The sequence below is a fragment of the Falco cherrug genome, chromosome 4 (genome assembly GCF_023634085.1).
Source record: "Falco cherrug isolate bFalChe1 chromosome 4, bFalChe1.pri, whole genome shotgun sequence".
NCBI lineage: Eukaryota > Metazoa > Chordata > Aves > Falconiformes > Falconidae > Falco > Falco cherrug.
In genome coordinates, this window is record NC_073700.1 from 87,743,719 (window position 1) to 87,766,853 (window position 23,135).

The 23,135-nt window shown below is 41.1% G+C and overlaps 1 protein-coding gene across 3 annotated transcripts in view; it reads left to right on the forward strand.

Moving 5' to 3' along the window:
- Positions 1 to 23,135, forward strand: part of RAMP3 (receptor activity modifying protein 3) — a 61,400-nt gene that overhangs the window by 12,943 nt on the left and 25,322 nt on the right. For 2 of the 3 annotated variants that reach the window (XM_005433269.3, XM_055708703.1), the window contains exons 2-3: positions 11,632 to 11,661; positions 14,297 to 14,429. In XM_005433269.3, coding sequence (XP_005433326.2) covers positions 11,632 to 11,661; positions 14,297 to 14,429 — 163 coding nt within the window. The remainder of the gene's footprint in view (positions 1 to 11,631; positions 11,662 to 14,296; positions 14,430 to 23,135) is intronic. The other variant, XM_055708704.1, reaches the window with a different exon arrangement.

The window sequence follows — 23,135 nt, forward strand, 5'->3', positions numbered from 1 at the left end:
AATACTTTTTTCTTGCATTTGATTAAATATTATTGATAATGGGGTGGGAATCACCCTCTGTGGGGTAACATAACATTTTAAGCCCAGTATTTTCAGTGAGTTTTAATTGAAGTGTTTTTTCTGGTGGGGCAGTAGAGAACAGGTAGAATATGCATTGCAACACCACGAGGATGTTTGATCCTGTACTGGTCTGGTGAGGATTTTGGCTGCTGTTGTATGCTGAGTATGCCTTAGACGTATTTGGGTTTTCTTTTCCTCCCAGCTACTTCATACTTTATCATGCAGTGAATTACAAAAAATCTTGTCAAAGAAGTAGAAATTGTTGGCAGAAACAGTCAAAAATAAATGCCTTCTGTAGGGAGTGGGAGATTCTCCATCACTTGCGATCTTAGTATCTACCCTGGAAATATTTATCGAGAATATTCTGTCATTTGAGTAGATGTTACTGGCTTGATTTGAGTAGATGTTACTGGCTTGATACAGAAATTATTGGAAGACTTTCTTTACCTTGTATTACAAAAGGGGTAGAGCAGAATGATCCGAGAGATTCCTTCTGGCCTTAGAGTATATTACTCCACAGGGTTTTAAAATAAAGCTGTGTAAGTTTGTGAAGAAAGGAACTGTTGACACATTGGCAAAGTGGGAGGGAGGGAAGTCCTCATTCTTCCCTACTTCTCTTTCTGCCGATTTCTTGTGTGACTCCAAAATCCCAAGGCGGCTTTTCCTCAGTCTTTAGGGGGAAAAACGGTTCATATGGCACAAAATCATGGAAAACTTAAGCCCCAGAAGAATGTCTCCGAGATGGTGAAAGCAGGCAGATTTTGGGAAACTTTTTTGCGGCTTCACTGATGGTGTTTGAACTGAACAAAACCATATGTTCTATAGATCGATGCTGAATAACCAGTGTTCAGATTATGTCTACAGTTGTATTTTAGTTCCTGGTTTTTGGGCTGAAAGGTCTGGGTATGCAGTGGCGTGGCTGGCGGTGTGTGGAGTGCTGTCTTCTCTCGGCAAGGGTGAGTTGAAGCACTTCGCCTGCTCCGCAGGGCAGGGTTGCTGAAAAGCTCCCGTAGCAATGCAGGGGGCGTGATTTTATGGAAAACCAAACAGCCAGCTCTAATGGCACTAACTCGAGTCCCGGTGTATTGGGTTTGCCTGGGAAGGTGGTGGTGGTGGTGGGCTACTGGGGTGGCTGCTGTGAGAAGCTGCTGGAAGCTGCCCCCGTGCCCGATGGAGCCCGTGCCCGCCGGCCCCGGGGGGGACCCAGGGCTGAGCCCACCAGCCGCGGGGGCAGCGGATTTAAGGGGGGAAAATCCCCCCAAACCTGCACAACTGCAGCTGGAGAGAGGAGTGAGGAGGTGCGAGAGGCGCAGCCCGGCAGCCCCAGGGGCAGGAGGAGGCCGGGGGGAGCAGCTCCTCCCCGCAGCCCAGGGCAGAGGGTGCCCCAGGGGGGCTGTGACCAGCGGGTAGCCTGCTGGGGCAGGTTTTCTGGCAGGGCTTGTTGACCCCCTGAAGAGAAGAGCCTGGGCTGGGGCAGTGTGTGAACAGCTGCAGCCCACGGGAAGGACTTATGTTGGAGGAATTCATGGAGAACTGTCTCCCACGGGAGGGACAACGATGTGTGATGGACTGGCCGTAACCCCCGTTCCCCATCCCCCTACCCACTCTGTGGGGAGGAGGTGGAGAAATCAGGAGTGAAGCTAAGCCTGGGAAGAAGGGAGGGGTGGGGGAAAGGTGTTCTAAGATTTGGTTTTATTTCTCATTATCCTAATCTTATTTTAATTGGCCATAAATTAGATTAATTTCCCCAAGTCACGTCTGTTTTGCCCATGATAGTAGTTGGTGAGTGATCTCCCTGTTCTTATCTTGACCTGTGAGCCTCCATTAGATTTTCTCTGCCCTGCCCAGCGGAGGAGGGGGAATAATAGAGCAGCTGGGTGGGCACCTGTTGTCCAGCCAAGGTCAACCCTCCACCTCCATTTACGAAAGAGAAGTGGTGGCTGAGGAGTCAGTCACACAATAATACAGTTAGTGCTGATGCTTTTTTTAATTGTGGGACATAAATTTTTTTTGCAACTGGCTTTATGCAGGTGTTAATTTGTGTAACACCCAGAAGGAGCTTTAGCTTTATTCTCAAATTATTGAAGGCTTTCTTTATTATTTATAGGGTGAAATATTGAGAAAAAGCCTCTGTGATGAAGGTTTGGATAATGACCACAATAGGGTGGCTGTGCAGCTGGGGACCCCAGGGTATGGATCAGCCATCCCAGAGCTCAGAAATGTGCAAATCCGAAGATCTCAGGAGCCTTTTCTTCAGGGCTGGTCATGTTCACTGTTTCAACCTAGCTCCACAAATAGGCATGAATGATTTCTTCTTCACACCCTAGCAATTCTCATAATCTGGGAAGAAATAGAGTTTTTCTGTACAATGTTTACTTTTTTTGGTTTTCCATACTTGTGAACTGGCATAGTTCAAGCATAGTCTTTGTTTTCCTATGTAAATGTGAGCGCTGCTGATGTGCGGTTACTGAAATGTCTTTTGGTCTTGGGCTGGTTGAAAAAGCAAGGTCAGACATACTACCCTCTTCTTAAATTTCCTTAATCAAATACTGACATGAAAGAAAAACAGGGTAGAGATTATTAACGGTGGTAAAGAAAACTTAAAGTAACAAGACGTTTGCGCTCCTCTGAGGTTCAGTTCTGTTCCTCAGATCCACTGAGAGTCAGGATTTACTCTAGGATCAGCCTAAGTAATTTCCTATACCAGAGTCTGATGCTGTGCAGTTTCCTATGTGGATATCCATCCAGGGAAAGTCACGGTGTGCAGGGATCATGCTGCCATGCAACAGCTGGCAAGGTTCTGTTTTCTGTGTTTATTCCTTGGACCAAGGATGCTGTTGTGAAGAGCAATGCACACTTATGACGAGCAGGTACTTATATAGTAGTGTAAGTAAGCAAGTGAGGCTCTGAGGTTTTGTTAGCTTTTGATTGCTTTTGTGAGTTTGTCATGGCAGTGTGTCATTTGAAATATTATGTGATCATGTAGTTGAATATCCAGAGCTACGGAGCACTGGTAGGCAAGCTGGGCTACAGAAGAAAAACAACCCATATGTGAAGGGTCAGGGCAACTTACTGTTTCATGGTAGGCATAGAAATCACTGAAAACATGACTACACTGAAATTACGCTGATGCAATGCCTCAACATAGTATGTAACAGCATTAGGAGTCTGTGAGAGGAGTACAGGCAGCATCGAGAGAAGGTGGATGTGCAGGGTGGGGACTGTTGTCTGGTCAGAAAAGGAAAATACCATTTTCCCAGGCCGTCTGTGATGGCAGTATCTTGATTTAAATGCTCTGCCTGTCAAAAGGAAGAAGAAACTTTTAATGTCTTCAAGTATCCCATGGGTTTAAACACTTCCTCAGGAGGGAGTGTGCTGTGACCCTCGTCTGTGAAACCTTCATGGGTCATTTCCCTTTGCCAAGTTTATTAAAAAAAAAAAAATCACGTCTCTTTCAGGCTTCTCCACAGGAGCAGATTATAGTCCTTATTTGCCTCAGGGGACTGGTGTTTGACAGTCATTCACAGGTAGATAGGTATAGAGTAAAGTCAGTATTGTGCTGACCTGACGTTTCCTGATTATAGGGAAACCTTATGTCACATCACATTTTCTCTTCTGCTTTCCTGCCTTTTTGACTAGTGACAGGCAGCTGGGTTACGATAATAAGCGCCCATTAGCTCAGATATGTGCTTCCAGGTGATCAGGTGGTGGTGTCACACTGAGGTCCTGGATGTGGGTGACATCTTCGGGGGCTGTCACAGTTCTTCTGTGGATTGGGGGGTGTGTGTGTGTGTGTCACAGTAACTGCCAGCTGTCTGGCCTTTTGGGAGGAATAAATCTGAACTGTGCTGCCTCATTTATTGCTGCACCTTTCCCATAAACTGCACAGTGGATGCATTTCATCATTATCTTTTAGGCAGAGGGTTCATCATGTTTTTCAGTTGGTTTGGTGAACATTTTCTGAGAGAAGGTGGTAGCAGTGAGACAGCGGTCCTGGCGTCAGACTGCTGGGTCACCGTGCAGTCAGCATGATGCTGGGTCCTGCTGGTGACCTTAGACAAATTCCTTGCTGGTTCTGTCATTATTTCTGCAGATGATGTGAAATGGAGACCACAGCAGCAGTACCTCACCAGGCTGTAATGAACCTGAAGAAGTGTAGGTTGTTTAGGGGATGAAAAAAGATTTTTACTTCCCCTTGCTAGAAGCGTATTTATCTGTAATCCTAAATTATTAAGAGCTATGATCTGGTTGGTTTAGAGGTTATACGTCTGTGTGACAACTGCTGTATCCCAAGACCCAGAAGGCCAGGTCTCACAGGTGGAAATGAGGATCACGAAGACTTTGGAAGGCCTGTAGATACATCCTGAATAACAATCTTTTTCCTAATGTCCTGGAGAACATGTACAGAAGTGAATTCAGTGAATTTTTGTTTGTTAGGAAAGTTGTTCTGCTCATTTCTTCTGGCTGTAGGCTTTAGCACCACCTGGGCAGTGTAGTCCTCTGGAATGTTCCTCCAGCCACTGTCAATCAGATCGTGGTCCCTGTATTGTTGCTGAATGTCATCTTGAATCAGTTCCTAATGCCACAAATCTCGTTCTACTCTAGAAGCAAATGGACTCCTCTTATTCTTCAGTTTCACTCTCTGGAAGCATGGATCTTGAGTTGGGATTTCTGTCAAGGATCGCGTTTGTCTATGCCACCCTCTTAGAAGGGTTTGAAGAGAGTTTGCTTCAAACAATTGATTCTGTTGCTGGAATATTTGGTTTGTTGTCTATCTGAAAGTCAGTGTCTGTAAAAAAATTTTTTTTTTATTTCAGTTACACTATGCTTCATGAAAAACATAATGGGACAGAAAAGAGATGAAGAGAACATTACATAACATTACAGGTTGAATTACAAAACTTCCATTCCAATACAGATCTTAACATTTGGTTGATTGCCAAGTAATCCCCTCCTTAAGTCTGTCATTTAACTGGTATGGTTTATTTAAATATTTAATTAATAAATAATTAAAAAACAATTACAAATACTGGTCATATATTTATTTAAATAAAACATACTGGTTTCAAAGTAGCAGAAAATCCATTCAACACCTCTGGAAGTAGACATAGGTTGTTCAGAAGTTGTGAAGCATTATTTATGTGCTGCCAGCAGGGATTTAAGAATCCTTCACAAAGGAATGTAAAGGACAATAATTTGTATTCCTGCTCTGAAAAATTCCCAGTTGAAGTATGAGTTCAGAATAATTGTCACATTTCTTTGCAGTCACTAGAAAGCTGGGGAACTCTGAACCAACATGAGACTGAACAGTTGATGCCCTCAGTAATGCTCCCTGTTGATTTGCACTGACAAAATGAAAAAGCTTAAATTGCTTCTTTTCATGCTTTTCTTCTTCTGCAGGAAGAAGACTCTAATGCCCAAAATTGTTAACTGTCTGAAATTACCTTACCAATTCCAGAGCAATAATGTAATGTTTCAAACTGTGATAAAGTACAGCACTGAACTGCACTTTTAGTTTTGAATATTACATTTCCATGGCTAATAGATGTTTTCCATACCGTGGACACAATGGGGGAAAAAAACAAAGGTGTTAAAAAGGATTCAGCATCGAAGCAGGGGATAATGGGATGCTGACTTCCACATTACGCTAGCTCTCTACATAACTTCTTGAACACAGGGACAGATCAATCCACCCTGCCAACAGGTTTACCTTGCTCCTGCCCATTCACATGCTGAGGTATGTTTTTTCTGGGTCAATTTTGGATGCAAGTGTAACACTTCTTTCAAGTACTATATTTATTGCAAGCTTCTGTTTATTCCTGGCATCCTTCCTTTGTGTTGAGTTCCTGTCATTGCCCGGCTCCGTGAACTTCAGTTACTTCATTTCCTCAGCTGCTTTCACACTATGTGGTGATGTTCTTGCGTCCTGCCCCTGTCCCCCCTCCCCATCCCACTCCTCTTAAAAAGAAAAGTGTCAAAGGGACTGTGTTAGTAGCTGAGAACAAAAGATGACCTTCTGAGCCTTATGTATTGTAGAAAGGGATATTTAAGGACTGGCAGGTGGGACTTTAGTTTTTGTACCAAAAGCATGATTTTTCCTTTCTGTGCTTTTATAACAGCCTGCAGACTTGAAGCGATACAATCATTCCTGTTAGCTTGCTCTGTGATGGTGGGCCATCTCAGAAAAGTGTTTAATTTTCCCTGTAAATATACATTTCGTGGTGTAGCAGGTAGGGGTCTCCATCTGGACTAGTTTTTGAATCTGTTTTGTTAAGCACAGGTGGAGGGCTGTGCTTTGGCTGCCGCTTGCTGACCTACTGTCAGGACCCTCAGTGCATTAAGAGCACCCTGAACAGTCCAGCCCCACTGAGTGCCCCCCTGCCTGGGTTCCCATTGTGCCCCGAGCCACACCGTAAGCTGTCCTGGCTTGCTGGCTGTTTCCCTGTATGTGCTCTGGACCTACCAACTGGGCCAACACGTCTCCCATCCCATCTCTGGTCCCATCTCCTGCTGCTGCTGCCTGCCCTCCCCGATTCATCCCCTGCCACGCTGGAGCCAGCGGTAAAGCCTGTTTCCCACCCATGGCCCTGCCTGCCTTGGGTTACAGTGCTGGGGTCGCCCCAGCTCATCACCAAATTTACTTTTCCCCCGAGTGCGTTTCAGACATTTTCATAGCAGAAGTTTATATTTTGCCTATCTATAGAGCATTTTCATGTTATATTATCACTTTATTATCTCTCTTGAGGGTTTAACTACCTGGTGTAATTAGCTGGAATAAGAATTGGGCTCAGAGAAGTAATTTCTCATTTAAGGAATAACCTGGAGCTGCAGTTGTAGGGCTACGAGTTTGGCCTGCAAGGACAGTAAGCATAAAGGCTTGGATCCTTAAGCAGAGGATGCAGCAAAGGAAGGACCAGCCAGCTCCCTATGGCACTTGATGAAGGTGTCTTGTGTGCTGTTGAGAAATACGTTGCTTCAAGCTTCTAGAGCCCTGTAAGAAGTGATCTGTGTTAAGACTTGTCTCCTGAGTTAACTACCTGTCCACATGTGAGGCCGTGGCACTGCAGGTGGTAAATCTGTTTTAGTAACTCAGTTATCGTGTCTGGTAAGTCAACATATGTCTGTCAGCTCCTCAGCGGGCTGAGATGCTCAAAACCCAATGGGTGCCCTTCTGTGCTAGCTAAGGGATCAGCCCCTTTGCTCCAAACGGCTGGTGTAGCAAACCTTGGCTTTTAGCTGCACGGCCAGAAATGGCAAGTTCTTTGATCTGTTTCTCTTACGTTTGGGGGCAGTTTCTGCACTCCCAGCTCCCTGGCCATATCCTTACTGGATCCGCCCGTGCCCCTTCTGCCAGTAGAGTGGTCAAGTGGGTGATACCAAACTGTGTGCCCCAATGGGATGCAAAACTGGAACAGAGAGAAGTGCTTTGTGTGCCTTTGAGAAATGCTTACGAGCAGTATTTGGCTGAAGCTGAGTATAGAGATTGTGCAGGGAAAAAAGGGGGTTTGATGAAATAGATTTGAAGAAACTTTTTTGTCTTACAGTCCTATTATTCAGAACAGGAAAGCCCAGACCTTCGTGGGGACCTTTGTGGGCTTTTCCATCAAGTTGCAGGATTGCTCAGCCTTTTCAGAGTCTGAGGTGTCATAGACACATACGTTTGACCTGCCCCCCATAGAGGGCTTGTAGAGGAGTCTTTGGAAGGCAGCCACGTGATGCTTGTGTCGGTTCATCTTTTCCTTTTGTATTCATACAGGCCTTAGTAAAATGAGGCTCTTGTGCTCGTAAATGGCCAGGAAGACACGTAAAGAAACCCTTCCCCAGTTGTAACCAGTGTTGTGCTGTTGCAGTAGGATGCCTCTTGGCATTGTGTCAGAGCATGGGGGATTTCCATGGGAGCTGCTTATGCATTAGATACCTGAAGTGTCTGTGCATTCCTGCCAGAAAACCTGTAATGGTATAACTTGGGATTTACATAAGATTGGTGAATATAACGATCTTTAATACCACCTACGCAACGGGTACCTTGATGTAACATTTAAATACCTGGAGAAATGTTGGTACACTTCAGTAAGATCGATTTGTTCAGTATTTAAGATCAGATTTATAAAAGAAATGTGGGTAAGGAGATTTGGTCGGTATGGCAAAATGACGTTAATGGAGTATTAATCTCTCTCCTGTGTTTCCAATAAATCATTGGTGACTCTGGAGCAGCAGTTGCCATGTCAAACTTTGGTTTTAATTGCTTTCATGAACTGTATGGCAGAGCAGTTCTTGCACAGTTACGTGCCACTGTCAATAAAGCTTAAGATTCTGCAGAGACACAGGTGTGTTTAGTGCATAATTTCCAATATAGATCTGATGTCCTGACATATAGTTAAAGATTACATGATGGTAATTGGCAGGATTTTCTTGAAAAAGATGTGTAGAAGCAGGGTCTTGAGGTTTAATCTGAGCAGGTTAAATCTGAGGTCATTATATGTTTTTTTTCTTATGAAAATTATGATTGATAAAAATATGGTTTTGAATCAGGCTTCAGAAATTTTGAAGAATATACATAGGATTACAGTGCTGTAATTGCTGGTGAAAACCTGCATGCAGTGGTCAGGTAAAACAAGAATTATTTGATGCCTGTATTCTGAGAAAGTATTGGAGCTGCTTAAAAATCTTGCTATCCTGTCAGGAACTGCAGTATCCTGAAGAAATATTCAGGCAAGGGAAAATAATAATCTAGCATTTCCCTCTTATATACCCACACAAGGTTTTCAGAATTATTCTTATTCCTCCTTTGGAGGAACGTGCAGTAGGAAGAACACACAGCAATTCATATGCTGCTTCAGGTTTATGAAGTAGTTGTGATGCAAAGACTTGCAGTGCTACTTTTTAGCTTCTGGAAAAAAATACCAGTGAATAATATAGCAGAAGAATAAACACTGAGAAATATTTATCCATTTCACGGAAAAACAGAAGTGTATACAAATTGTAGGACACTTATTGCTGTAAATCCCATTATGAATTCCCTTTTTAATGTCAGAAGAATGTCTTGTTTACAAAAGGAGAGTAGAAAGTAGATAATAAAAGACTGCAGTGAAGGTTCAGGATCAGATTTTTTTTTTTTCATAGACATGATTTTGAAGTAGGTTGTTAATAAAAAAATGTTTTTTTCTTGGTTTTCTTATTTTCTATTACTTTATTCTATTGTGTTCATATTTTCTTCTTCTTTCCAAAGGCTTTTCAAAGCTATTTTTCTCCATCTTTCATTTGATGGTGCTTTCCTTCACCTCTTGCTCTGGCTGCAAGCTGGTTGGGCCCTTCGCATCTGATTGCAGTAATGCTAGGGGCAATCATACATGCTGCTACAGTTTATGGAGAAAATAAAAGTTAAAGGCCATTGCTGTGGTCCAGTATTAACATGATTTAACCTGCAGGCAACTGGTACAGTTAAACTGAACCTCATTTTCCCTCCCTTAAATTTTGGTGCAGGTAGGAGTGTATGGCAAGTGTTTATTTAGGGATCATGACAACATGTTCCAACACTGTGACCCGCTTTGCTTCCCCTGTGTCTCTTCTAATGAGATGTGATGGCATCAGCCTTTCAAGAAATAAGATGAGGTTACCCCTTCTTAAAATTGCTGCTGGAAGGGACATACTTTTTGTGTAAACTAGCACAGCCAACAGGCTCTAGTCTCCTAATTAAATCTTTGTTATGAGTTGAATATCTAGGAGTAAAGAAAACAAGGAGAAGGTGGGTATGATAGCACGTAGTGGTCTCTGTTGTTTTACCCTTCTCTAAAGGTATTGGGAGTCTTTTCGTTGAGGAAAGGTACAAAATATCCCGTGTTATTTTGTTATGAGCAGATCAGAAAATGCAAAAAGTACATTTTCCTGTGAGCAGGGGAATTTGTGAGCATGCACCTGTGAGCCTTCATTTGGTACCTGGTTTATCACAGCTGCCCTGCTTGGCGCTGGGGTCACAAAACCTCTTGTCCATAAAACATGGATGCATCATTTTCTCTTACTGCTTCTGTCTGGTTGTAAATCCTGTTTTATTTGCCTCACTGTGGTCTCATGAGGATTACTGCAGCAATAACTATGAAGGCTCTAGAGATCGGCAATAGGAATTGATAGAATAAGAACTGGAGGTGCAGTCTGTGGTCCTCAGGGCGAGCATCTGTGCGTCTAGACTGTTTCCTCAGAATGGGTGGATTTGGCTTCCTCATAAAGGATGTGCTTTTAATTTGATCTTCAGTTTTCTGCAGTTGATAAGACACATTTTCAAGTGAGGGTTAAAGAAAAACCTACCCAGTGATTCAAGTGTATTTACTAGTATAACAGCTAATAGCCTGGAAAGAAAAGCGTTCTATTTGTGAAAGAGATTGCAGCAATCGGAGTGTATAATGGAATTTCAGCTCTGTGTGTTTGGATGCCACACAATTTTCTGATACATGTTTCAGTACGCTCTGGCTCGTTAGTAACTGAGACAGACATTAATACTTGTCTGGATGAAAAATACGTTCCTTAGGAGGGTCTGAATTCTTAGTTGTGTGTATGCAACAATTTGCACTTAACTCAGTTGAGAGCTTGGTGTATCTCAATGACGGCACAGTCTAGATCAATATGATTGAGACTGACATTCTGCTACGTGTATCACGATTCATTTTACTGGATTGATGTGTAGGGTATAAACAAGGGGTAGGGGGCACCCACCTGTGTGAAATTACTCATTTCATTTCTGATGCAAGCGTAACACTATAAAGATTTGTCAGCATTTTTAAATTTTTTTTCAGTGGGACACCAGAAATAATTGAAGCCACATCCATCTTAGCTGTATTTGCAAAATCCTAAGTGTGGCTGGAGCTGTGTGAACACAGTGGTCTTCTGTTAATTGAAGCCATCTGGATGTACTGCAGATAGCTGATCAGAAGAGTCCTTTTGTTGGCATAGTCTCTGTTTCCGTTTGGATGCTCTTGTGGCACACCTGTGTCAGCGTAACATCCACATGAGAAGCTTACAGGTTTTGAACGTGATGTTTTTCAAAATGCATGACTTCACTGTGTAAAAGGCGAAGACCACTAAATACAGCATTACATTTCTAAATTAATGGAGTACACACTTATAATTTTGTGCTCACTTCATTTTAATAGCAAAAGGATTATTTTTTTTTTTCCCCTCTGCACTTTAGAATGTTCAGTTCACCTACATTTTGAGCAAATGGGTTATTTTCTCCAACTTTTTAACTCTCAGGAAGCATAAAGTAAAAATTTCCCTGTCCCTAATCCTTAATGTTGTGAGCTACAGGAAAGAGTGGTGTGGACAGACCCATAACAACTCTGTATGACTCAGCCATTTAAAGGATAGATAAAAAAGGATTTGAAAACAATGTTCTCTAAATGTTGGTTTTTCCGTTCAGACACACTCTTTTAAAACTGAAACTAATGTTCAATTGAACATTTTGAGTATTCTGTTGAAACCTAAATTATGTTCAAGTTTGCTTGTATCTGCGCTAATTCTTTTATATAATAGTATGGAGTTATCTAACTCATCTCTCTCTTTTTTTCCCCCTCCTGCTAGTTAATGGTCTAATGACGCTTGGATTCACAGGTGAGCTTTACTTCTACAATTCAGACTTCTTTTTCTGTTTTGTTAATGGCAGTCATTTGAGAAGGGCTTCCACCCTATCTCATTGCAATTAGTCAACTGTCACATATTTTTTACAACTGGTCTTGTCCATTGGCATGCATGAACGGAGAGTGTTGTAGTGTTTTGTAAAGGTGAGTCTCAATAGTGGTGGTAAAATTGTAAAATTATTTATAATTTTGAACCCCTTTGGCCAGGGATTTAGACAGAAACTCTTGTGTCATCAGATTGTTCCTGTCGTACGACTCTATCAGAGCTCTTTCTATAACTGCAAAATACTAAAGTTCTAAAGAGAGGCAACCAAAACCACCAAGGCCATGGAAAATCCATTTAAACACACTGCTGGGAAGGGGCTGGAGTAAATTGTCAGTACACATGACGTAATGGAGGAGAAACTTGTATTCTGTTGGATTTATAGGGTAGTAAATCAAGTGATAGCTGGCTGTTTAGACTACCCTGCCAGGGAAGGCAGCTTTGCTTAACTTTTGTGAAAGCATCCGCGCAGGATTTAAGTTGCCAGCTATGCAGTTTTCATATCTGGTTTTTAATTCTGTGGAGTTTTAGCATTCATCTGCAGATCTGGCTGTGGAAAGTGTAACTTACAGCTGCTATGGCTGCCAGATGAATTGGTGGGAGCTCTTAAATAGGCAGGGTCCACACGGTCGTATTAACTTCCCAAGGGCAAAATTACGCTGCTCCCACTTCATAACTTTCACCATTTATATCACTGGTGATTAATTGTAGTTCTGATTTTTTTTTTTTCTGACATGAGTGAAGGCTTAGCATCAGCTTGAAGAGCTCTGTCAGTCAGACATGATGGAGGAGGAAGAGTCCGGTCCCAGTGAGCCTGGAGATGTTCAGGGTCTGTGTGAAATGGTAATGTTAGGGCCTTGTAGGCTGTCCAGTTGTAGGCCTGCTGCTCTTGGGAAGCAGGTGAAAGCAAAGTATTTCTTCCATCAGCTGTGATGACCATCTCTTGTTTGGCAGGTGGCATCACTGAGTGGGTGACCTCCCCCTAAGCAGTTAGCTGCGATGGCTGGACCTAAATCGTAAGGCCCGGCTGCCCAGGCTCTGGGGGAGCCACCTTCTTCCGAGCAAGGCACTTCACGTGCGCTGTGGCCTGTCCTCCTGTCACACACTCCATTTGGAGAGAGGTTTCTGACTGATGGCTGTGTCGTGATGTGAAGCCTGAAAACGCTCATCTTGCCTTAGTTTTTTTTGGACTAGATAGTGAAGAACAGTGCCCTGCTGGGAGTGAGGGCTGTGCCTGACTTCTCACAGAGCAAAGCTCGCACACCTTTGACCTCGCTCTGCCTGGCAGCGTGTCTGGTTGTCCCCACAGAAAATTAGAACTTTTTTCAGTGATGATGGGATCCTGCTTTCAAAGTAATTAATAGAAGAGAAAGAAATACCTAATCTCCCTGATATAAATAGGGTCTCAGTGAAAACGTAATTTGGATGAAAAAGGTGCAAAACCTGGTTGTACTTAGATTTATTTTTTTTTATGGTTAAAGAACGACAAAGTGGTATGTTCTTCATGGCTTTGTGCTTAATAGAAGTTGTTCCTCCAGAATTCTCAGGAGGGTTGCCTGACACATGGGTTTGTTAGAGTTGCAGTTTTTTCAGGTAAATCCTTTTCTCAGATTTGTGCTGCTGTAAAGAGAAGAAATTGCACTGGTGGGGTTTTTTTTTTTTTGACTAATTTTGGCATTTCTGTTAAGTATGTTGACATACATATACTTACAGGTAATTTTTAATGTTCTACAAAATGTATGCATTTGTTATACGGAAGAACAATCAAAATAGCAGCATTTATAAAAGTAAAGCAAGACATTTAACTACTTAATCAAAACAAAATGTTTCAGCCTTATTAAAATCAAATACTTTAGTCTGAATAATAAAATTAAAATTCTGAAATAATTATAGAAATAGCAAAATACTATCTTTGTATTCCAATGCACGCTTGAGCTGCATGAAAAAAACCTTTGACTAAAGATTTTTGAGTTGCCATTACAAGTTGCAAAAGATACAGACTTGCTCAAGTCAAAGTTAACTCTTGCTTTGCAAGTAGCTGTATGCTGCAACACCAACATCTGATAACGGTAAATAATTCCTTTAGTGGATATGCTAAGGAAAAAGCTTAATTGTGACTGTGGGAATTCAAGCCCTGTAGCTGCTAAGATATAGAAATGTTTTTGATGCTGAGGAGGATTTATAGTGGTATAGTTGCGTGGAGGGATGAACAGGATGTGTCTGTGTGAGCTTGAGAGGTACTTTCTAGACAGAGGTATACGGTCAGTAAGTTAGTGTGAGTAGAACCTAAGTAACGTTAGAAAAGTGACTAGGTAGATTCCTCTGTGCTAGGTCTAAAAGATAATACTGTGTATGGTAACCTGCAATATTTTATACTGTTATATTTTTAAAAAAATTATGTAAAGGTATATTTTACTTGTTTTCTAAAATTGTTGAGAAAGTTGTGTGTTAGGTTTACAACAATCTAAGCGGCAAGCAGAGTTATGTGAAGGAGTTTGTGAGTGATGTGTTCATGCTTCTTCTATTTCAATGTTGGAAATTTAAGGTGCTTTCTGATTTTACCTAGGTGCACGTCAACAGACTCATCTCTGCAATGAATCGCTCATGTTAGAAAAGTTACCTGCCTGTGGAAAATCATTTGAAGAGATGATGAAGAAAGTGGACTCTAAAAAATGGTGCAACCTGACAGAATTTATCATGTAAGAGTTAGTTTTGGTTTTGATAGTTCTCACCTCTAAAGCTGTTTGTCCTTTTAAAAAAAGGATCACCTCAAATACCAAGAAAACTGTAATACCTACATCCCTAATATATATCTCGTGCATGTGAAATGTTTGCGTTCCAGCTAAATTGAAATCCTCCTGTATTTGATTCCCTGTTGCAAAGGGCTAAGTTGTAGCTCTTTGGTCCCTGCAATGCAGCCACATGTGCACAGAGACACCAGCTCTTAATTTGAAGAGTGCACAAAATAGACCACTAATGAAAACTAACCAGTGGGCTAATCAATACTAGCTGCTATTGCTTTTACCTCAGGCAGTTGTGTTTATATCTAATCTGTATTTCTGTGCATCTTAGGCAACTGTTACTTAAGGCAATTTTTTTTTTCCTGTGAAACCACTATGCTTTTAGAGTCACAGTATTTTGTTCTCTGTGTTGGCAGCAATGCAGTTCCCTCCTCTGATTTCCTTTTTTCAGTAAGACAACAGGAACATTTCTGCACATGCTGTTTCAAAGATGCACCTTGCGTGTGAAATAGTTTGGTCCAAATGTAAAATGACTTGTTCTGTTGGACCTGCTGCAGTTTGTTTCCTTGCCTGCCAAATAGCGTGGAGAGCGTGAGCACCCCTTATTTTGTTTGGATGGCTAAAACATGGCAAGAATGACCATAGTGAGGGCGGCATTATTTTTTTCTTATCTTTACTCCTGTTCTGCAGTTGCTGGAGGTATTTAAACACCTCTCTATAAAGCTGCACACTTCGAAGTCTGCTTTGGAGGAAACTCATAGACCTGTGTAATTGGTGCCATTTTTGGCTTTGTGGAGCATCTGCTTCTTCAGATCATGCCTGCTCACGTACAATGCTTAGTTTTTGGAAGTGCTGAGTACCCTCTACACCAGCTGATATCAGAGCAAACTGCAGGTGTTCAGCTCTTCAGAAAACAAGGCTCAAGTGAATTAGTGCTGGCTGGTGTGGTACCAGCCTGTCTGGAGCACAGCATCTTCCTGGGTTTGAAAGTGGTGCGATTTTGGGGGTGCTCCTGAGGCAGGGTAGCCACAAGCTAGCTGTCGTCATGCCTGGTACTGTCTCGTTTAGCCCCAGACATGTTCTTGTCTCATACGATCATTGGTCTTGTCTCCTTTTTTGTGTCACCTCCTGTGAGGCAGGATCGGAGAGGGAGTTAACGTGGAGTTAAAGGAAGCCGTTTCTTCAGAGTGATTTCTGCATGGTGCTTTTCACTTACAATGACCTTGCAAAATTTGGCTGTGTATCTTATATCAAAATGTAATGGTTATGGAAATCTGCTTCTTTTGTAAATTCTGTTTTATGGAGGAGCTCTAGCTCTTCAGGATAAATGGCTGTCCTTGGTTATGGGACTGTAAATAGCAATTACCTGCATTGCTTCACTGTTTGGCAGAACAGTCACGGGAGAGGTCTCAGTGACTTCAATTTACTGTAACTTAATTCTACTGTAAGATTTTCTGATGGCTCCATTACTTCTTAACTTTATTCTTAAAAAACTCATATTCTTTAAAAAACATCTTAAACAGAAGAGGCTCTCGCCTGGGACCTGGTACTGGAAACCAATGTAAGAGCTTTAGCCTCCGTGACTGATAGTGATCTTTCTGGAAATGTAATCAGATATAAACTGTAAAAATTCAGGTGAAGTTTTACAGAAGCACTGTCAGGAGAAAGTTTCCCTATTAGTTTTTGCATTTTTGTGTGAGAATTCATGCAGAAATTAGGATACAGACACCATGGCTCATACTGTCCAAAGGTAGTTGAAAGCTTAAATATGATGAAGGATCGAAGTGGGATTTAAAAATATTTTAAGTCATTGAGATGTGATGGGTTTCAGTGATTCTGGCTTGGACACTGGAATATAAAGGACAACCAGAAACACCTTACAAGAAAGGTAAAACTTTCAAAAAACAACTGGAGACATTAACTGACAGAAGAGGAGGGGATCTGCTGGTCACAGTTTTGCTGATGCTTTTAGGCTATTCAGAGGGAGCCCTGAAGATGGAAATGCAACTTGGTGGTTTAAATGGCAGGAAATTACGGTACCTGGCATGTGAACAAGCAGAGGCTGAAGTGTGGGTGGAAGCGATGGGGAGTTAACAAAAGCAAATAGACCTTTTGTTTGCCAGAAGACTGGAAATTACAGAAAGCTTTTTATTTTTATTGTGTAAGATTTCTGTGATTTTATATATACTTATAATAGTGTATATGATATATGTTTCTGTATTGTCTATAATATATAACAGCATCTGTATTATATTTTGGTATTATTAATAATTATTATTTCTGTATATTATTAGTATTTAGCAACTGCGGCTAAATATGTAAAATCTGCTACTGTCCACAAACTTAAGCCCATTATTAACGGCTAGATTTTTTTCACTGTGCTCTAGGCGATAAATCCTGGTCTGGTTACAATGGGACCATAGTTGAGAGGCCAGGTATGACTAATTCCTGAAGCCAGCAGCCAGATGAAGATGGGAGTACCCAGAGCTGTCTTACATGAACCTGAAAAAATGCTGCTTATTGTAGTTGCGTAGCTTACTTTCTATTCTTGGCTAATGAAAGGGTTTTCTAAATACTTCTAACTAGATCCTAGAAACAATTTAGCTAGAACAAACAGTCTCTAAACAAATCTTCATGTCTCTCCCAGCCCTAACCCCTATGGAAATAGGGGACTGAAATAAGCGAATGCCAGTTCTCAGCAGCTCATTAAGCTTTTGGCCTGCTCTCAAGCACTGGTATCCTCTCTCTTCTGTGTCCCCATTTCCCAAACATTTCTGAGAGTGGCCTCAGAATTACTGAAAGGCTAGGAAGTAAAGGGATGGCTATGGCCATCTGGGCTGCACTGCTGAATGATAAAGGCCACGCAATCTGCCCAGCAGTCGCTATTTTAGACCCTGTAAGAGTGAGCGAGTATCTCATGGGAAGGCATCAACTCTTCATTTAAAAGATATGAAATTAGTATTGATCCATCACATTTATAGACAGATTATTCCAAAGGGCTCACTGTTCACAGTCAGAGGAAAATGTGTCTTATTTCTTATCAGTTTGCCTGACTCCACTTCCTGGTGCTTATACCTTCTTACATATTTCCCTGATAAAGTAAAATTCTTTCTGTTGTCAGAAATCCTTTTTTCCCAATTAAATACAAACAGGTCACCTCTCAATCACTTTTTTTTTTATTCATTAAGATCAAAGTTTTACGGCCTATCACGCCAACGTGTGTATTTCACATTTTTTGAACCCTTTGCAAGCTGTGGCAGCTTTTGTTTTGGAGAGTGGATTCCAGTCTAGAATTGGATATTTCACACAGCAGTAGTTGGCAAGTTGGCACAGTATTATGTATAGACGCCCTATTTTTTCCTCTAATCCTGCTGGGTATTCAACATTTTTCTTCTGCCAAAATATTTGTTTATTGCATTAACCTTCCTAGCCATCTAGTCATTCCAGGAGGACATGCTCTACAAGTTGTACAGGACTTCAAGTCATACTGAGAAGGACTTTTAAGTGTGATGTACATTATTTTTTTTATGGACCTATCTTCTTGCATTCACCACTGTTAAAATGCATATGATGTAGAGAAGTCCATATTTGTAAGTCATCCAAGTCAGTCTGTGTAACTACATCTACATCTTCTACTCCTTCTTCACCATTTACTATGCTATTTGCATATTTAAGCAAAAATTATTTGTTTGCTTCACTTGGTTGATGGAGATATTGGGCCAAAACTTTAGCAACTGCCCTCCATTTATGGCAAATACTTTATCGTTACTTTTCAAGTTCCATTTATTTTCAATTCAAGGGCTACCATTCATTTTTAATGTGGTTTTTTTTCCATCAAAAATGTTTTAAACAAAGTTTGATAGAACATTCAGTCTTCAAACAAGAATGAATGAAATACAGTGATTATAAGGAAGCATAGGGACACAGAAGCCCCAAAAGACTAATTTGAAAAATCCATAAGAATGTGTTTTGGACTCCATATATGCATTTCTGGTTGATTAGCTGCTGTGAGAGCAAACGCTGTCGAAGTAAGAAATACATATTTATATGGCATGTTGATGCAACAAGCTTTAGTACCCAGTATACCAAAAAAAGAGACATATGTAAAGAGCTTTGATTAATTCGAAAGTTTTACTTGGCATATGATATCAAGTCTTGTGAGATTAGCTTCAGTCTTTGCTATCGGTTAATCCTGTGTTGCATTCCTTATAGACGTTTATAATACTTTTTTTCACAAGGGCATCCAGTAATTCCATTCAAAGCCAGCACTTAATTTGGACTTTTTTTTTTAAACCGTACTGTAGCACAAGTCGATTACCTTTCCTGATTTTATTACATCATTATGTCTAACATTGATGTCTTTTCAGTGGTAGCAATGGGGCTAGTGGCACTGCTCTCTGATACTCTTTGTTGAACATACCACCAAGCACCCCCTCTGTTTAGGAGTATGTGGGCCTCTTATCACTGATTTGGGCTTGCAATTTTTCTGCAATAAAAACTCTTGGGCAGTAAGAATGCAGAGTAATAATGAAGGAGTCTGTAATGGAAGAGGGAAGATGACTATTACATAGATACTTAGTCATAGACTACCTCCTTTTTGATACAGATGTTACGGGTTGATGTTTAATTTTCTCAGCTGTCAGAAAGGAACCTGTTTCAGGTAGAAGATGCACACTGTGTCTGGGGCACTGAGCAGGAGATGCTGCTAAAGAACCTGACACTACTGCCATCACTCAGGCAAGTGTATCAGGAAATCAAAACAAGGGTGGGATGCTGCATGAACAGGGACAGGGAAAGATACAGTGAAGAGAGCATCCTTCTGTCTCTGAGTAGAGCTGATCAGCCCCTCTGAAGTCGTTAGGGACAGTCATCGCAAATGAGCCCAGAAGGTGATCTTCCTTCAGATATCTTCATTTAACCAAAGGGAAATGGATGCTTATGTGTTTTGTACATGACTTTTGCTGCACACGTATTCAGTTGTATCCCTAGGCATCTTGTCACTCCGACAGTCCTCTCTCAACCTGAGTCTCTTCCAGGCATGCCAGCTTGGAGTTGTCTAAAGTGCATCCCCAAGCTAATTTCTCACTGATCCAAAGCAAACTACAGAGTGCTTTTCTTTAGCTGAATCAATACATGAAGTAACAGTTGATAACTTAATATCTGAAAGGTAGTGCTTTGATATCTATTTTCCAGTGTTTCCAGTCCTCTAAACGTTTCCTGGGGGGACAGACCAGCCTCAGTGACATTTGTTTGCTATTGGACTGGAATGTAGGATTTGATTGCTATCTTTGACCTACTCAAGCGTCATCCATTTCAGTGCAAGGCATTCTGTTATTTCAAGCCAATACTGCAGTTGTAGCTGCCATCTCACCATTCGCATCCCTGCTACCCTGGGAGCTCCCAGATGATCATTCAGAGCTTGCCAGCCAAGGAATAGCTGTGAATCGAGAGGTTGAGGGTGAAATAGCAATTTGTGTTTTGGAAGAGAGCTCTAGCTAAGTAGCATGTAACGCGCGTTAAGATCTGGCTTTTAAAAAGAATTGATTGCAACAGGCTTCTTCCTGCAGTCCCTACATTTCTTTCTACCTCATCAAGCCTGTCTTCATGGTTCAGAGAGCCCCTAATGTGCTGTGAGGCAGCAGCTGTGTGGCACTGCTCTGTGGCACCTGGAGGTTGTTAAAATTCTGGTTTTTTTTTCAAAGTTGTAAATTTCAGACCTTAGCAGAATAGGACAGGACAAAATTTTTATTTTAACTTTATGTCTGAAGCTGTTCCACTGCAAGTAGGTGTGTAGCTGGTGGAATTCCCTCGACTGCTGTGAGTGTGGTCCAAGATCTGTCCCCATGCTGAACAACCATTTCGATTTCTGTACAGCCTCAGTGTAGATTTCCTAGAACTCTTTATATCAAAAACAAATTCTATAAACAGAAGCAATAGCCTTCAGTCCCATTGAAGATGACTCAGGAGTCCACCCATGTTCTGCACAGATGTTGAAGATTTGAAAAAGGAATTAAGGAAAAAAAGATGTGTATGACTAGAGCCAAAATTGATCTAATCTTCTGGAAAAGTAATCCTAAAGCTGTTGCTCAATTTTAAATTCAATGGAGGTTTTGCCTGTTACAGCTTGGCCCAGCTAAACTAAACTAATAATAAAAACGCCTAGTTTTCAAAGAAACATAGTAAAATATAAAAGAAAGCCAGATGACATTAAGATCAATGGGAGAGCAAACTGGAAGAAATGTGTGCAATCCAAGATGAAATTATTCAAATAATCCAGTTCTTCAAGCCTGGAGCTAATAACCTCTGCTGGCGGAGCGTGTATGTAAGAGCCCTCCAAATTGAGTCATTTTCTTGGTCAGTTGTATAAGTTTTTTTCATCTTCCCCATTGACTGCTGCAGGAAGTCTGATCTAGATGCTGATTGCATCCAGCTGCTAATGTCAAAACATCTGTAGATGAGGAATGTACTGTGAAAACCTCAGACAGACCACTGGGTTTGTTTTGTACCTGAGGTGAGGTGCTGATTTGCGTGAGCTAATTTGTTCCCACAGTAATGCACCTCACAATTAGAAAGCAGATACCTTTGGTTCATTCTTTTAAACTTTATCAGAAAAGCTTAAATTCTGGATTTTTGCATGGGGTTTTCTCACACGAAACAGTAACTGGGGCTGCCTGGAGCTGGACCTTTGAGTGGCCAGCACATGTGGGATTTTAGATCCAGAATAGTAGTGATGAAAGGCAATTCCACTCTTCCTCAGTTGTGCCACATTGGAGTGTGTGTGTCTGTATTTGTGTTAGGATTTATATCCCAGTAGATAGACTGGGACATTGGTTATGCTGTACCTTAGTCAAAGTCATGGTAAAATGCTGCAAATCACAAATGTGCTTGCACAACAAAAGCTCACTGTATTGTTGCCTGGTCTTCTCCAGCTTATTTTCTGCAGTACTTTCGCCTAACATTCTTTGTGCCTCTGAAGAGTAATTCCTTTTTTTTCCTCAAAGATTTACTGGGGAAGGGAACCAAAATTCCTTATTTACCCAGCTGTAACTCCTCCCAGTTTTGTCAGTCCAGATTTTGTAGAAGAAAATATTCCTTGTCAGTTTAGTGTCTCTGTGAAGGAATGTTGAAGAAACGTTATTTACCATGAAGTGTTTGGTGGGGTATAGAAGAACAAGGATGGCTGTGGTTGGTGGTAGCATTTTCTTCTTCGATAGGATGGTCTTCCTTTGGACTTCCCATACAGATACAGTTGCTGCTTTTTTTTAAACTTGCAGTGAAATGCAGTCCTTTCTACCCATGTATTGCTTTCACCTCTTTTCATATAAAAAATTACAGTAATTTTATATTAAAAAGTCCTTCTAAAAACTTCTGGAGGTCATGGCAGCAGTGGCAAAACCAGGCTGGTGATAATTACCCCCAAGAACATATTATTTTCCTTCTGTGACTCATGCCTGCCTTTTGAAAAGCAAAGCAAAGCAGCTTACAAATCGGTTAGGTGCAGGCAAGTACAACAATGGAAAAGAATGTCATATTTGAGCAGTTTTGTTGCCATCATGCTGGTAGCTGACAATCACAGCTTTTTCTTGCAGAAATAATAATGTTTGCCATTTATTATTTAAAAAATTGGAAAGAAAAGAACCCTACGGTTTATAAAGTCTCACCAGATTGCCACAGGGAGGGCTGTGCTGAAAATGTGTACATTCACCTGCTGTTTGGGATCAACCGTCTGAGCCACAAAGTTGCTGGGAAGTTAATGCAAAGACACAGCTTGTTCCTGAATGAGGCTGTATTAGAATATCTTCAAGAGGAGCTGCATTTCGGGTGAATCTCCATTACTTTCATATGAAATATATTGGCTTTGTTTTATATTTTGTAGATAAGAGTATGTCCTGATGGGTGTGAATTAAGTGGTTAGCTTGAATTCAGAGACCAGGATTTCATACGAAGCAAGAATACTCCATTACTGCATAATTGCTTTCATCCTGATAGATGCAGAGGCTGAAATACGGTTACTTCACACAGTTCTAATTTATCTTCTTTACTACATAGGTGAGGGAAAGACATTTTATGCAATTCATGCCTGTGAAAATGAAATCTATATTTGATAGTTCCAAATGAGGCTATAAGCCTTTGGACACTAGTTTCTAATAATTTTTCTGTCTTTTGTGCAAAGTTTCAGCGATGCAATGCTAAATCGGTGTGTCCTGTGGCCACCTGACATGATGCAGAAAGGCGGTGAAAAACATTCATGAACATAAATTTTGTAATGAGTTATTCTTAAGTATGACTTCTGAATGTTAATGATGTATTAAGGACACTGGCATTTATGAATTCTATGAAGACCTGCAGACCGTTTTGCTTCTAAATGCAAACCCATCACTGTTCTGCAGCATGGTATAGAAATAGCTACCCTACAAACTAGCAAAGCCTTATCAGCTTTACATCTGATGAGATTTCTTGGGGCTTTGTTTTAGACATTGAAAAACCTTGGGTTTTGCAAAGAAAACCTTGTTTTGAAGAGCTTCCTTGAAACCAGTAAATGGATTCAATGAACAGGATAAGAAGAAATTTGCCAATCCTTTGGGAGGCCGCTGAATTAAATGCACAAATTTTCAAGAGCTCAGATTTGGTGGACTAAAACAATCTTATTTGTTATTTATCCAT